This window comes from Carcharhinus amblyrhynchos, chromosome 30, assembly GCF_965287045.1.
Source record: "Carcharhinus amblyrhynchos chromosome 30, sCarAmb.v2.hapA, whole genome shotgun sequence".
Classification (NCBI taxonomy): Eukaryota; Metazoa; Chordata; class Chondrichthyes; order Carcharhiniformes; family Carcharhinidae; genus Carcharhinus; species Carcharhinus amblyrhynchos.
Window position 1 is genome coordinate 2,547,240 of NC_137353.1, and position 14,995 is coordinate 2,562,234.

At 42.8% G+C, this 14,995-nt stretch overlaps 1 protein-coding gene across 1 annotated transcript in view; it reads right to left on the bottom strand.

Annotated features, from left to right (window-relative positions):
- Nucleotides 1–264: 264 nt before the first annotated feature.
- gabrd (gamma-aminobutyric acid type A receptor subunit delta) overlaps nt 265–14,995 on the bottom strand; it is a 54,982-nt gene continuing 40,251 nt past the window's right edge. Inside the window, exons 4-9 of the mRNA XM_080215507.1 lie at nt 14,532–14,752; nt 13,586–13,668; nt 12,676–12,813; nt 7,174–7,329; nt 1,682–1,893; nt 265–882 (exon numbers count right to left, since the gene is read on the bottom strand). Of these exons, the coding sequence (XP_080071633.1) occupies nt 583–882; nt 1,682–1,893; nt 7,174–7,329; nt 12,676–12,813; nt 13,586–13,668; nt 14,532–14,752 (1,110 nt within the window). The 3' untranslated portion in view covers nt 265–582. The remainder of the gene's footprint in view (nt 883–1,681; nt 1,894–7,173; nt 7,330–12,675; nt 12,814–13,585; nt 13,669–14,531; nt 14,753–14,995) is intronic.

The window sequence follows — 14,995 nt, forward strand, 5'->3', positions numbered from 1 at the left end:
TGCATTGGAAACACGGTCGTGCTCTAGACCAGTTTTCCCACCAATTCAGTACTTTTGGAAGAAACCCCCTTCCCCGCTCCCATCGCCCCATCCCTGCCAAAACAACCCCCCCCCCCCCCACTCATCCACCCCCTCCACTCCCCCCACCCCCCCCCACTCACCCACCATGTGCAAATGTCTCAAAATGGAGGAAAATCTCACAACTTCCTAGCCGATTGTCAGATAGCAGAGAAAATATATAAACTTCAGTTAAATGAGCTTTATTATTTCCAAGGTACAGATTGTTTGCATCTTCACATCAGCTGATTTGTTGATTTAATCCCATTTTTAAGACATTAAGGTTGTTGAGGGCAAGGACCAATAGACAAAGGGTAACGGAGGATAGATAATTCCACGCCAGGCATTAATCACACTTCATTGTTTAGTATTTATACATATTTATCAAAGGTTTCCTTGGCATGTCAAAGCACCCAGCTCCAAGGCTCTGGAATTCTGGCATCATGCACATGTCCTATATTCCTGTATACTTAGTACCTCCCTGAACCACACGGTGATGGGGCCAGTTTCCAGTTTGCAGCCCATTCACATGGTGTAAGCAACCCAGTAGATGACATTGACAGCTGCAAAGGCAGCTGGAAAGACAGCTCTTGCATATATATCGATGGTGTCAGAATCAATAGGTTTGAATACGGACTTCAGTGAAAGCTTTTTCTTCGGCTTTGGGGTGAGCTTGTTTGCTCTTGTTTTCCCATTTTCAATCTCATCTCCGTGGAGAATCCGATGAGCCCGGTGCAGTCTGTTGGACATCAGCAATTCCTGGTTCACGCCAGCTGCTGACAAGGAGAACAGAACGATTGCGTCTTTTCCATTTCTCTTAATTGCCTACAAAAAGCACAAATATCACAAACACAAATAGGCTAAAATTTGTGGAATTCACCAAAAGAATAACTATGAAATATACTGATAATCTCAGCTATCAATAAATGAATATTTGAGCTTCCCCAGTGATTCAGGTAGTTGTTTATTGTATGGCTCAGGCTGCACCAGACAAACTATAGTCAAATATTTTCAGATTTGTTCTTTGCCCTGTATTCTTAATACTTATGTAGCAGCACAAGCCAAAATTAGGTATCATTCCCTTCAGTATCCCTGGTATAAAGCGGAGAAAAGTCAGTGAAGGTTTCCCCTCCTGAACATTATTATTTATTGTTATTTATTTAAGTGGTTGCAGATTGCTTTAAGCGCTGATCACATGATTTGATGATGCTATCATTAGGATGTTACACAGGTTGCTGTTTTAGTTTCAGAATGTACTCTGTAGAGGCAAGAGATCCTAGAACAAACCTTTCATTGTTATCTTGAATCTATGTGTACAAACCATATCCTTTTGTTAAAAACCTACAACCCCAAACAGTTAGGACATTACAATAATGTAGTATCCTGTGAGAGTGTTCCGGGGGTTGGGGGAGGGGGTGGTCAGGTTTCTGGGGTGGTGCATAGATAGCTTACAGCACTACCTTCAGGGGAAGAGGAGACATGTGTTAAAATTTCCCTCAAGGTTTGATTTCAGACTTAACTCAGTTGAAACTGTTTCAGACCCATGTATGGCATCACAATCTTAGTCTAAAATATGTATTTACTCTTTGATCGAATTCAGTGCTGTGTTACATTAACCACTCACCTCCACACATGATTTATTTGCTTTAATTTTGGCACGCTGCTTTCTCATGTAGTCTGCGTTGAAGTGGGCAAAAGCATACTCAACAAGAGCAGCAAAGACAAAGACATAGCAGATCCAGAAATACACATCCAGTGCTTTAATAGCAGAGGCTCTGGGGAGAGATTTCCTTGCACTGATCATCAGTGTTGTCATGGTCAATACTGTTGTGATACCTGGAATAAATAAGTTAAAATGAATCTGCCATTTGAGGTGATGGGATGTGTTGTTAGACCGTGTTTCTCGCTACAGAATTGATCTGTTTACGAAGCTTTAATCAGCTGTGTAATGTTTGCATCAGAATATTTTAAAGAAAGGTTTGTTCTGCCATTTCAACCAACCTCATTCAAAGACTTGTGGGCTGATTCCAGAATTGAGGGGGGAGCCATGGTGCACAGTGGTTAGCATTGCTGCCTCACAGGGACAGGGACCCAGGTTCGATTCCCAGCTTGGGTCACTGTCTGTGTGGAGTCTGCACGTTCTCCCCATGTCTGCATGGGTTTCCTCTGGGTGGTCCGGTTTCCTCCCACAATCCGAAAGATGTGCTGGTTAGATGCATTAGCCGTGCTAAATTCTCCCTAAGTGTACCCGAATAGGCACCGGAGTGTGGCAACTAGGGGATTTTCATTAACTTCATTGCAGTGTTAGTGTAAGCCTACTTGTGACACTAACAAATAAACTTTATCGAGTGGATTCTCAGAGCTTTTTCCCAGGACTGAAATGGCTGCCACAAGAGGACACAGGTTTAAGCTGCTGGGGAGCAGGTGTAGAGGAGACGTCAGGGGTAAGTTTTTCACTCAGAGGGTGGTGGGTGAGTGGAATCGGCTGCTGTCGGTGGTGGTGGAGCGATAGGGTCTTTTAAGAGGCTTTTGGATAAGTACCTGGGACTTGGTCAGCACAACTTGTGGGCCGAAGGGCCTGTTTGTGCTGTAGTTTTTCTATGTTCTATTTAAAGTTTTTTCACTCATGACTTTCTTGCAACCCACAGCTTCTCAAGCGTGCCCATTGCAAGTGGCAGATTATGAAATCATGATCTTTTCTAACAAGACAGAATCCAGAGGGTGGTTGTACAGGGTTGTTTTTCAAACTGGGGGCCTGTGACCAGCAGTGTGCCTCAGGGATCAGTGCTGGGCCCACTGTTATTTATCATTTATATTAATGATTTGGATGAGAATATAGGAGGCATGGTTAGTAAGTTGCAGATGACACCAAGATTGGTGGCATAGTGCTCAGTGAAGAAAGTTATCTCCAATTGCAACAGGATCTTGATCAATTGGGCCAGTGGGCTGACGAATGGCAGATGGAGTTTAATTTAGATAAATGCAAGGTGATGCATTTTGGTAGATTGAACCAGGGCAGGACTTACTCAGTTAATGGTAGGGCACTGGGGAGAGTTACAGAACAAAGAGATCTAGGGTACATGTTCATAGCTCCTTGAAAGTGGAGTCACAGGTGGACAGAGTGGTGAAGAAGGCATTTGGCATGCTTGGTTTCATTGGTCAGAATATTGAATACAGGAGTTGGGACGTCTTGTTGAAATTGTAAAGACATTGGTAAGGCCACACTTGGAATGCTGTGTGCAGTTCTGGTCACCCTATTATAGAACTAGAAAGAATGCAGAAAAGATTTACTAGGATGCTACCGGGACTTGATGGATTGAGTTATAACAAGAGGCTGAATAGACAGGGACATTTTTCTCTGGAGTGTAGGAGGCTGAGGGGTGTCCTTATAAAGGTCTATAAAATAATGAGGTGCACAGATCAGGTAGATAGTCAATATCTTTTCCCAAAGATAGGGGAGTCTAAAACTAGAGGGCATAAGTTTAATGTGAGAGGGGAGAGATACAAAAGTGTCCAGAGGGGCAATTTTTTCACAGAGGGTGGTGAGTGTCTGGAACAAGCTGCCAGATGTAGTAGTAGGGACAGGTACAATTTTATCTTTTAAAAAGCATTTAGATAGTTACATGGATATGATGGGTCTAGAGAGGATATGGGCCAAATGCAGGCAATTGGGATTAGTTTAGGGGTTTTAAAAACAAGTTTGGCATGGACAAGTTGGGCCGAAGGGCCTGTTTCCATGCTGTAAACCTCAATGACTCGATGAACTCGAGTCCCAACCCTTTCCCTTCAGCCAGGAAAAAACACCTGCAAACATTCTGTTCCTCTATTCAAAAAGTAAACTGAGTCTCCTACCCTCCAGAACGTCCATGTTACAACCTCCAATTAATTTTAAATGGTGTGATAATTAGCACTCCTGGCTCAGAGTTATACCCCCGGAGAGGTCGTGGCTCAGTGGTATTGTCGCTGGATCCAGTGCAATGCCTTGGTTTCAAATCCCACCATGGTGAAATTTGAATCCAACAAAAATCTTCAATTAAAAGTCCAGTGAAGAACATAATTCGATTGTCGTAAAAAGCCACCTGGTTCATTAATGTCTTTTAGGGAAGGAAATCTGCCATCTTAACCCAGTCTGGTTTATGTGTGATGCCAGACCCCCAGCAACATGGGCGACTCTTAACTGCCCCTCTGAAATGGCCTAGCAAGCCACTCAGCTCAAGGTTAATTAGGGATAGGCAGTAAATGGTCACCTCACCATGAATGAATAAAAAAAAAACGGGTACACAGTTGGAGATGTCAAGTTTCATGGCCTGAAGGCATGTTTTATAATTGGTGTCAATTATTTTTACTGATGGACCTAAAATGCAACATGCTGATTCTGTGTCAAATTCTGGATCCTAATTTCCACCATCTAGAGCTTTATGATAGGAATGCTTGGACATTTCCTCATCTATAAGATATATTTAAAATCATATTCCACATAGAAAATGTTCTAGGTTTAGTTGATCATCTTCCAAAATCCTACAGATTCTAGAATGATTTCTGCAGATTGGAATGTAACCCCACTACTTTAAAAAAAAAGGAGAGAAAGCAATGAAATACAAACCTGCTAATCTGATGTTGGTGGGAGGGAAAATGCTCAAATCCATTATAAAGGATGTGATAATTGAATATTCAGAAAATAAATGGTAGGAGTGGGCAGAGTCAACATGGGTTTATGAAAAGGAAATAATGTTTGACAAACCTGTTGGAGTTTCTTTAAGGATGTAAGTGGCAGAGTAGAGAAGGGGATGTGATGTATTTGGATTTTCAGAAGGATTCCGCACAAGAGGTCAGTAAACAAAATTAGAGCACACAGGTCAGGGGCTAAAATAATAACATGGATTGAGGATTATGAACAGGAAAGAGGGAGTAGAGATTCTCAGGTTAACAGGATGTGACTACTGGGGAACCACAAGGATCAGTGCCTGGGCTCCAGCTATTCACAATCTGTGTCAATGATTTAGATGCAGGAACCACGTGTGATATTTCCAGATTTACTGATGACACAAAATTAGATGGAATGTGAGTTGTGGGAAAGATGCAAAGAGACTTCAACAGGATTTAGACAGACTAAATGAGTGGGCAAGAACATGGCGGATGGGATATAACGTGGAAAGAAATGTGAAGTTACCCACTTCGGTAAGTAAAATAAATACAGGCTATTTCTCAAATGGTGAGAGGCTGGGAAATGTTGATGTCCAAGGGGATCTGGAGGTCCTTGTAAATGAGTCACTAAAAGCTAGGCAGGTGCAGCAAGCAATTAGAAAGGCAAATGACATGTTGGCCTTTATTGCAAGAGGATTTGAATACAGGAGTGAAGATGTCTTGCTGCAATTGTATAGAGCTTGGTAAGATCACACCTGTCGTATTGTGTACCGTTTTGGACTCCTTGCCTCAGAAGGATATACCTGTCACAGAGGGAGATCAACAAAGGTTCACCAGACTGATCCCGGAGATGGCAGAATTGCCCTCGGAGGAGAGATTGAGGAGATTGGACCTCTTCTCCAGAGTTCAGGAGAATGAGGGGTGATTTCATTGACACGTATAAAATTCTTACAGGACTGTGCAAGGTAGATAGAGAAAGGATGTTTGCCCTGGTTGGGGTACACAGTTTCAGAAAAAGGGGCAGGCCAATCAGAACTGAGATGAGAAATCTTTTCATTCAGAGGGTAGTAAATCTTTGGAATTCTCTATCCCAGGTTCAGTCTTTGAATATGTTGAAGACTGAGAGTGATAGATTTCTAGATATCAAAGATCTCAAAGGGATTCTGGGGATGGTGCAGGAAAATGGCACTGAGGTAGAAAATCAGTTGTGATCTAATTGAATGGCGGAGCAGGCTCGAGGGGTCGACTTCTGCACCTATTTCCAATGTTCCACGTAATCACCACTCGAGGAAAAACAAATTCCTTCAAATTTCAAATATTAACTCTCTTATTTAATCTAAAGAACTTCATTAAGCAAACTTAACTGCCAACACTCAGCTTCCAATTCTCTTATAACCGAAACATCACGGTGCAAAGATGTTGCATCTCATTCTTGGCAAGGTTTCCTGGACAGTTATACCCCAGGTTTATATTTTTACTCTGTCCCTTGTATTTCTTAACATCCACTTAATGTTCTCAAAGTCAAGAAATGCAACCTGGCTGGAGGATCAGCCTCAATCTTAGTGTGAATTGAGGAGCAGGTTCAAGGGACCGTAAGGTATATTCCTGCACCCATTTCAGATTTCTTAAACTGAACAAATCTTGCTTTAACGCTTTGGTTATTAAAGATGTTCACAACAAACTGTGAGATTGGAGACTGTGGGGCGGAGACTGTGGGGCAGATTCTGTGATTGAGAAATCCCAATGAGAAGCAGCTCTCACATGTTTATACAGTGCCTTTCAGGGAGTTAGCACGTCACAAAGCACTTTACAGTGAGGTGCAATTAAAGTGTGGTCAGTAATGTAAGGAGACGCAGCAGAAATCTGCACAACACAAGCTCCCTAAAAGTGAGATAATTATATTTGGTTGAGGGACAGCTGTTTACCAGGTTCTTGGAAAAATTCACTGCTCTACTTCACACAGGGTCATTGAACATTCACTGTCCTTCCAAACCCACAACCACTTCCATCTAGAGGGGCAAGGGCAACAGATACCTGGGAACAACATGGCCTGCAAGTTGCCCTCCAAGTCACTCACCATCCTGACGTGGAAATATATCACCGTTCTTTCACAATCACTGGATCAAAATCCTGCAATTCCTTCTCTAACAGCACTGTGGGTCAACCCACAGAACCTGGGCTGCAGCGATTCAAGAAGGCAGCTCACCTCCACCTTCTCAAGGGCAACCAGGGAGAGGCAATGAGTGCTGCCAGCCAGCGACACCCAATGTCCCACAGATGAATAATAAAAAAGGTGGCAGATACAGCTTCAATTTAACATTTCGTCCTAAAGGAAGTACCTCAAACTGATGCACTGCCTCTATTGTACTGAAGTATTTTTAAAGGACTCACATATACAAACATGAAGAATGAACAATAGGATCAAAAGTGAACTGTCAATTGGTTTTGAAAGTCAAGCTCGAGTATATTCACCTAAGGAAACGCGTGCAGGCACTGCTGACTGGCTGATCCAGAACGATACCCAGGACATCGCTACCAGCAAGATGGAAGGCATGTACGACTGAATGATGTAAACACCTCGATTCCTCCGCAACTGGAAATGAAGACTTAGCCGTGGAAACTGACCTGCTGGAGGAACAACAAAGAATAAATCCAGATTTCCTTCTCTGAGCTTGTGTGTATTGGTGCTGGCATCCTGACACACTCCAACACATTCTCCTCCCCTTCTCCAGACAACAAATCCTTCTCAATTATTTATCCACACTCTTTTTCTAGAAACCATTATGGATTCTGCTTCCAGTACTGGTTCCAATAGGGAACCTGGGGAGACTGTTGGAAGTTCTCCACAGCACTCAGTGGCTCAACAGCTAAAGACTGAGGGTGGGACAAAGTTACACAGGCCCAGGTAGGCTGCAGTTTTAACTCTAAATGTGCAGTGAATCAGTTAAACTAAAGCAGATTAGAAAGCAGAGGGGTATTCTCACTGCTGGGGTGTCTAACTGCTGATTGTTAACTGAGTCGGGATTGGTTGTGAAGTTCTACCAGATACAGTAAGTTTCAAGCACTCTGCCGAGGGCGAGGTGTGAAAAAACAGCCAAGATAATACAGTTCCAGCCCCAACGTAAGGACGGGACAGAAAATGAGGGCAGAAGAATGAACTAAGAAGAAAATGACCTGGACTAACACAAATCTGTTTCTGCAGAGAAATAACAAAATAAACCTTGCTGTTTGTTGTTATTTAATTAAATCCCTCTGTACGAGCCAGCTGCTGAATAGATTAGACAGTTTGGATGAACTGAACCTCCCGTGAATTTGCCAGAACTCTAATAAAAGATCAAGGATAATGGTTGTTTTCTCGATCTTTTTTGTGCCTTCAGTTTGACTGTTCCTATTTTAACCCTGTTTTCCTTCCTCTGTTTGGATCATGATTGGAGATGCCGGTGCTGGACTGGGGTAGGCACAGTAAGAAGTCTCACAACACCAGGTTAAAGTCCAACAGGTTTATGTGAAATCACGAGCTTTCAGAGCAGTGCTCCTTTATCAGCAGGGAGTGCCATTCCCTTGATGAAGGAGCAGTGCTCCGAAAGCTCGTGATTTCAAATAAACCTGCTGGATTTTAACCTGGTGTTGTGAGGCTTCTTTCTGTTTGGGCCCTCTGTGTTTTAGGAGGTAGTGATCAATGTTGCAAAAGCCTTGGCTTTTTTGCCCATGGTCTTAATACCAGATAAATAACAGAGTAAATACTTTAACTATATTCTCCAGTGATTCTAGGTATTGTATATTTTTAACTTTGATTTAAGCAATGCAGAGATTAAGCTAGTCTCTAAGTCTGCACCTGGTTTATTTATAATACTTTAACACATCTCTGCAATCTCAAAACGCCCGCTCTCAGTCTCACAGCTCCCCTGCTTCGAGTAACTTCTCTGTCAACTAAAGCTCCGAGACCACACCCAGGATTAATCCATCAAGCACACATAGCATAAATCAGTTGTCAGACTCACATAATCAAACACAGAATAATTGAACACTTGGAACACGACATTACAATTCTCCACTTGGTAACACTTATATCAAAGAGTTGCTACGTTCAAATGAAGAACACAAATCAACATCCCAGATAGTTATGGAATATTTGAAATGTTTTAGCTGCCCAGAAGGTTGAAAGTTGTTTGGGTATCAGAGCCAACGATGGTTTCTCAATGTGGACATGCCAACCTTTGTTAAAAACAGGGTGGAACGTTTGCAGTCATGGAGTGGATATTTGTATGTTTTTGTTGTAAGACGGTAGCTCATATCCAAACAGTTATTTATAAACTGGGATGGCATCTGTGATCAGTGGAATTAAAAACTGTAGGCAATTGAATTGAAGGAGTGAAATAAAGACCCAAATTCACCAATCCCCTTCATAAGAACATAAGAAATAGGAGCAGGAGTAGGCCATCTAGCCCTTCGAGCCTGCCCCGCCATTCAATAAGATCATGGCTGATCTGTTGTAGCTCAGTTCCACTTTCCCGCCCTCTCCCCATAACCCTTAATCCCCTCTCTTATCAAGAACCCATCAACCCGCTTCTTAAAAATATTTAGCGAGGCAGCCTCCACCACTTCAACGGGCAGAGAATTCCAGAGATTCACCACCCTTTGAGTGAAGAAGTTCCTCCTCAACTCTGTTCTAAACCGCCTCCCCTTTATCTTGAGGCTGTGCCCCCTAGTCCTACTGTCTTTTTTGAGCGGGAAGAGTCTCTCCACCTCTATCCTATCCATCCCATTCATCATCTTATACGTCTCAATGAGATCTCCCCTCATTCTTCTAAACTCTAACGAGTACAAGCCTAGTTTATTCAGCCTCTCCTCATAGCTCAATCCCCTCAACTCCGGTATCAGCCTAGTAAACCTCCTCTGCACTCCCTCCAGGGCCAACACCTGGCACACTGGTAAACATGATTATTCCTAAACTGGGTCAAAATCCAAAATTAACAAAATAACAAGGACACCTATGTCAGACTCCTATTTATTGACTACAGCTCAGCCTTCAACACTATTATTCCCACAAAACTCATCTCCGAACTCCGTGGCCTGGGTCTCGGCACCTCCCTCTGTGACTGGATCCTGAACTTCCTAACCTACAGACCACAATCTGTAAAGATAAGCAACAATATCTTCTCCATGATCATCTTCAACACCGGTGGCCCAAAAGGCTGTGTTCTCAGCCCCCTACTATACTCCTTATACACCTATGACTGTGTGGCCAAATTCCCCTCCAACTGAATTTTCAAGTTTGCTGATGACACCACTGTAGTGGGTCGGATCTCAGACAATGACAAGACAGAGTACAGGAATGAGATAGAGAGTCTGGTGAACTGGTGCGGCAACAATAATCTCACCCTCAATGTCAACAAAACGAAGGAGATTGTCATCGACTTCAGGGTGCGTAAAGGAGAACATGACCCTGTCTACATCAACGGGCATAAAGTGGAAATGGTTGAGAGCTTCAAGTTTCTAGGTGTCCAGATCAATCTGTCCTGGTCTCTCCACACCGCACTATAGTTAAAAAAGCCCACCAACACCTCTACTTTCTCAGAAGGCTAAGAATATTTGGCATGTCCGCTACAATTCTCACCAATTTTCACAGATGCATGATAGAAAGCATTCTTTCTGGTGTATCACAGCTTGGTATGGCTCCTACTCTGCCCAAGACTGCAAGGAACTACAAAGGGTCGTAAATGTAGGCCAGTCCATCATGCAAACCAGCCCCCCATCTGTTGACTCTGTCTACGCTTCCTGCTGGCTCAGAAGAGCAGCCAGCATAATTAAGGACCCCACGCACCCCCCCCCGGGCATTCTCTCTTCCACCTTCTTCCATCAGGAAAAAGATACAGATCAGAAAGATAGAGCAGCAAATAGCAAGTTAAACATTTTATAAACTTACAAACTAGGAAAGAGAGAGATGAACAAATCAAGTTGGAGTAGATGGGATGGTGTAGTGTTGAAGGCAAATTATAAAATAATAGGGAAAACACTAAAGAACTGGAATAAAAAGGAGTAACACTTTGTATTAAAGTTCCTAAGGCAATAGTTTGTGCTCGATATTAATAGTAAAAACATTCCTGATATTTAGTGTTTACATCTGCAATATTAATCATGGGCTTGATTTTAACTTATGTCAGGGATGGTAACACTTAAAGTAACAGCTTACATGCCCCCCCATCCCCAACCCCCCCATTAATCTTGACAATGCAGTAGGCACCATTCTGAAAGGGGACTTTTTTGGGCAGTTGATTTAATTCAAGATACAAATCGGAGTCCTCAGAGCCCGATTGCCATTTTAGATTGGAAATGGTCAGTGTGTGTGAGTCAAGCACATTCCCGTCAACAGAGGGATATCAGAGAACAACTTCAATCCATGGAGCTATACTTCAGCTGGAGTTGTGCCTTCAGGAGAAAATCGGGAAACAGGGAGAGGATAAAAGGAGAAAAGAAAAATTCCTTTCACACAAATGCAGTCAAATGTCCTCCGTGTTGCCAAAGAAAACGTAACAGAATACCAGAGAGAAAACTTAAATTCAAAAGCACATTTAGCGGTTGCAAATCTACTCAGATCTGTGTTTTTTCAGCACATTTGCTGACTTCTGTGATAATAACTCCCAATTTATAAGAAGGAAATAAGTCAAAGAAGTTCAGATATACGGCCCGATTTTACCATTGCGTCGCATCCGTTTTCAGGAATGAAAATGAGGTAAAATTGAGCGTGAGGTGAACAGCACAATCCACGCCCACGTCCGCACAAATTCCCACTTTACCAAGGCCCTAAAATAGCCGCGATGGGCACTGCGCCCAAAATGGGCGCGACACGACTTAGTGAGCTGGACACCCAAACTTACCGGCACTTCTCCCCTTTACCATCGCGTTCACCCCTCCAGATTCAGCATGAAACAGACACATCGGCAAGGGTCTGTTAGGGGACGGGGGAGGTGGGGCCAGGTCATTCTCTGGTGAGGGGAGGCGGGGGGAGGAGGAGGGAGGCCTGATCGTTCTCTGGTAGGGGTGAGGGAGAAGGAAAGCCGGGTCATTCTCAGGTGTTGGGGAGGGAGGGAGCAGGAGCAGGGGGTATCTGCTGCCACTCTACAAGCCATCAGTGGGGGGGAAGGGGCCAGGGGGTCGTGATCGGTCTGGGTGGCGGGAGAGTGGGTGGATAATGGGGTCAGTTATGTTGTGGAGGTGGAGGCCATTGCTCCAGGGCCATTTTATCCGGCCCAGGAGCGATTTTCAAATTGTTTTTTACTGCGCATGCGCAGTTCAAAACTCCGATTGGAGCTGCAGTGTTTCGGGTGGGATAAGCCCCACCCACAGCGTAATTCAAACCTGTGGTATTTTTTCAGGCTGAGTGAAAATGGGGACGTCTGAGAGCAGGTTTCCAAATCAGATCTGAATCATGCCCAGATTCAGCATTTAGAATGAAAATGATAAAATAGGGCCCACAGAGTTGAGTAAAGTCATCCCACAGCTGGATAAACTTTGGATACAGATTTATAAATTGGGAATTATCATCACAGAAGTTGGCAAATACGTTCAAAACACAAAAAATCTTTATATTATAAATGCTGAAGTCCATCCAATGAGGAAAGGTCACAAAAGAAAATAACTCAGGTAAGTGGCTATGCTATTGGTTATTATTGTAATACCAGTCTCTGACAGTTAGCAATCTTATTCTGGAAAGGTGTCTGAAGTCCTTGAATCTCATACCCCAAATAACTACGGAAAGCACATTGAACATTTACAGAATTTCTCCCTTTCAGTCACAATTAGACTGCAACATTCATTATAATTACTGTCCCTCTCATCCAATTCCAAAGACCATAAAGAATTGTTCAGACATTGGCCATTATCTCAGAAGGTGCTAGCACTCACAGATACATGTTCATTATTGTCCTTGACTGGGTAGCTCACCCATCATATTTTGCCAAATTTGATGCTTACCTGATTTGAAATTTGTCATCTCTGTGACGAAATAATAGTTGGTTATTGTATACTGAGCCAGCTGAATTTGGTCCAGTCCATGTATCTGATCCTGATTGTCTGACCAATTATAGATAATATCGTCCGCTGAATAGCCATCTGAAAGAATAAACGTCGAATCAGTTAGAATGTAATTCCATCATTGACTTCCTTGTGCAACTCTGAATATTTCTCATCTGTGCACAACTGATTTGACCAACAGAACCTTCAACCCCAGTCTTTATCCCACCTTCTAATCCCTATTCATCTTCAAGATCTTTAAGATTCAAAAGCATTAGGAACCAACATTCACTTTGTAATGGGCTCTGTCTATCTAGTTTCTCTTGAGGGTAAATAGGGTAGCCCGTAACATTCTTACCCTGTCCTCAGTTAACTGGTTAACCTCTGATGCAGTGACAAAGATATACAAATGTAAAAGAGCTGTCCCAACAGTTACGGAGCAGAAGTGTGCAAGGAATTTGCATCACAATCGTCTCATCCTCAAATAACATGCTTTTATATCATGTTTTTGACAGACAAATCCAATGAAAAGTCGTATCCACTGATAACTTGGCACTCACCCACCCATGTCCTCCTAGCACCCACTTTTGAGACAGGCTCCAACTCCACCCACTGACCTTGCAGAGAAAAGCTTATAATTAGGGGTACCTTTTTAAAATGAGACACCCCCCCTTGGTGGCCAAAATCTGCCCCTAACTCTCAATCGCACCCTACACTAATCCTCCAACACATTCCTCATTAACCCTCAGTACAGCTTCACTTAACCTCTCACCAACCTTTGTACAATATTACACAGCTCCCACAGATGGTGACACAGAGCGAGATTAACTCAGAAAAGGGCACTTAGTCCTTGGTAATAAAATAAACTCACAACTTTCCAGGTCCAGCATGCATTCCTGCTCATCCATTGGGTATTTGGTGAGATCCATGTCACAAGCAATTGTGGAAGTAATTCTGGCAAAGACAAAGTGATCCAGGATTAGACTGATGATTCTAACCTGTGATTCATTCTGAGTAATTCCATGGGACATATGCTTATAAATTTGAGTCCACCACATGTCGTATATCACACTGCAGATGTCATATTGCAAAGTGTCAAAGTACAAAGTCAATTTATGCTGGGTCTTTCTGACCCAAAACTGTAAGTTTGCGAGCCTATCTGTTAACCTTCCACACAAAGTGCAACTGGACTCAGAATGTTCTGTATAGGCAACAGTTAGATTACACGGACAGGTCAGTTTAAATGCAACTGCACCCAGACAGCAGAATATAATGTAGAGATGCTGGCGTTGGACTGGGGTGGGGGCAGTAAGAAGTCTTACAACACCAGCTTAAAATCCAACAGGTTTATGTGGCATCACAAGCTTTCAGAGCACTGCTCCAAGTCCTGGTCTCACCAAATAAAGGAGCAGTGTTCTAAAAGCTCGTGATTCCACATAAACCTGTTGGACTTTAACCTGGTGTTGTGAGACTACTAACTGTGCAGAATAATAGTTAGTTGAAAACATGATAAAAGATTCCTGTTATTATAAAATGGTCAATTATCCTATTTACCATGGCAAGGCGAAGGGAGGTGTCCAAATTATTCATAAATTCCTGGAATTTATAATCTGCAAATAGAACATTGGCGAATTGGTTCCAAACAGGAGCAGTCTTTTTACAAGTCAGCTGGGGCTCTGTCAGTGGAAACACCTGAGAACGTCCAGGATACAGAATGACCAGGGGGAGGTACTCAATGTGCTGGCAGTGCAGATTCACGCCAGTACCCTGATTCTAAAACTATACACATAACTGCTGAAAGATACATCTAATCCCACCTGATGCTGTACAATATGACTCCGTCTGGCTGAAGCCGGATAAGTTTGTTTTCCACTGTAACATCGTGAAACCAAGCTGACTTTGCATTCACTATGTAGGTGTCTGGTAACCACAGCTTATCCACAAACCGACTGTCCAATCCCAGGGTCTTGTTAGTGTGATTATAAGACAACCGTTCATCTTTCCAGATTTGCCGAAGGAAAACTGTCATTGTATAATCCTGACAAAGGCAACAGCAGAAACACAGGAGTGTCACTTCTCCGGGTAATGGCTTGATCCTCTCAGATATTAACTAACTGACACTCACATCAACAAATTTATCTTTATTTATAACAATAATTTCACACAATCCCTTTGCAAATCCCTTATTGGGTTGTTGAAACAGATCATTGGTGAACAATTTAAACAGTATTATAGAATCATAGAATCCCTACAGTGAAGGAGGCCATTCAGCCCATTGAGT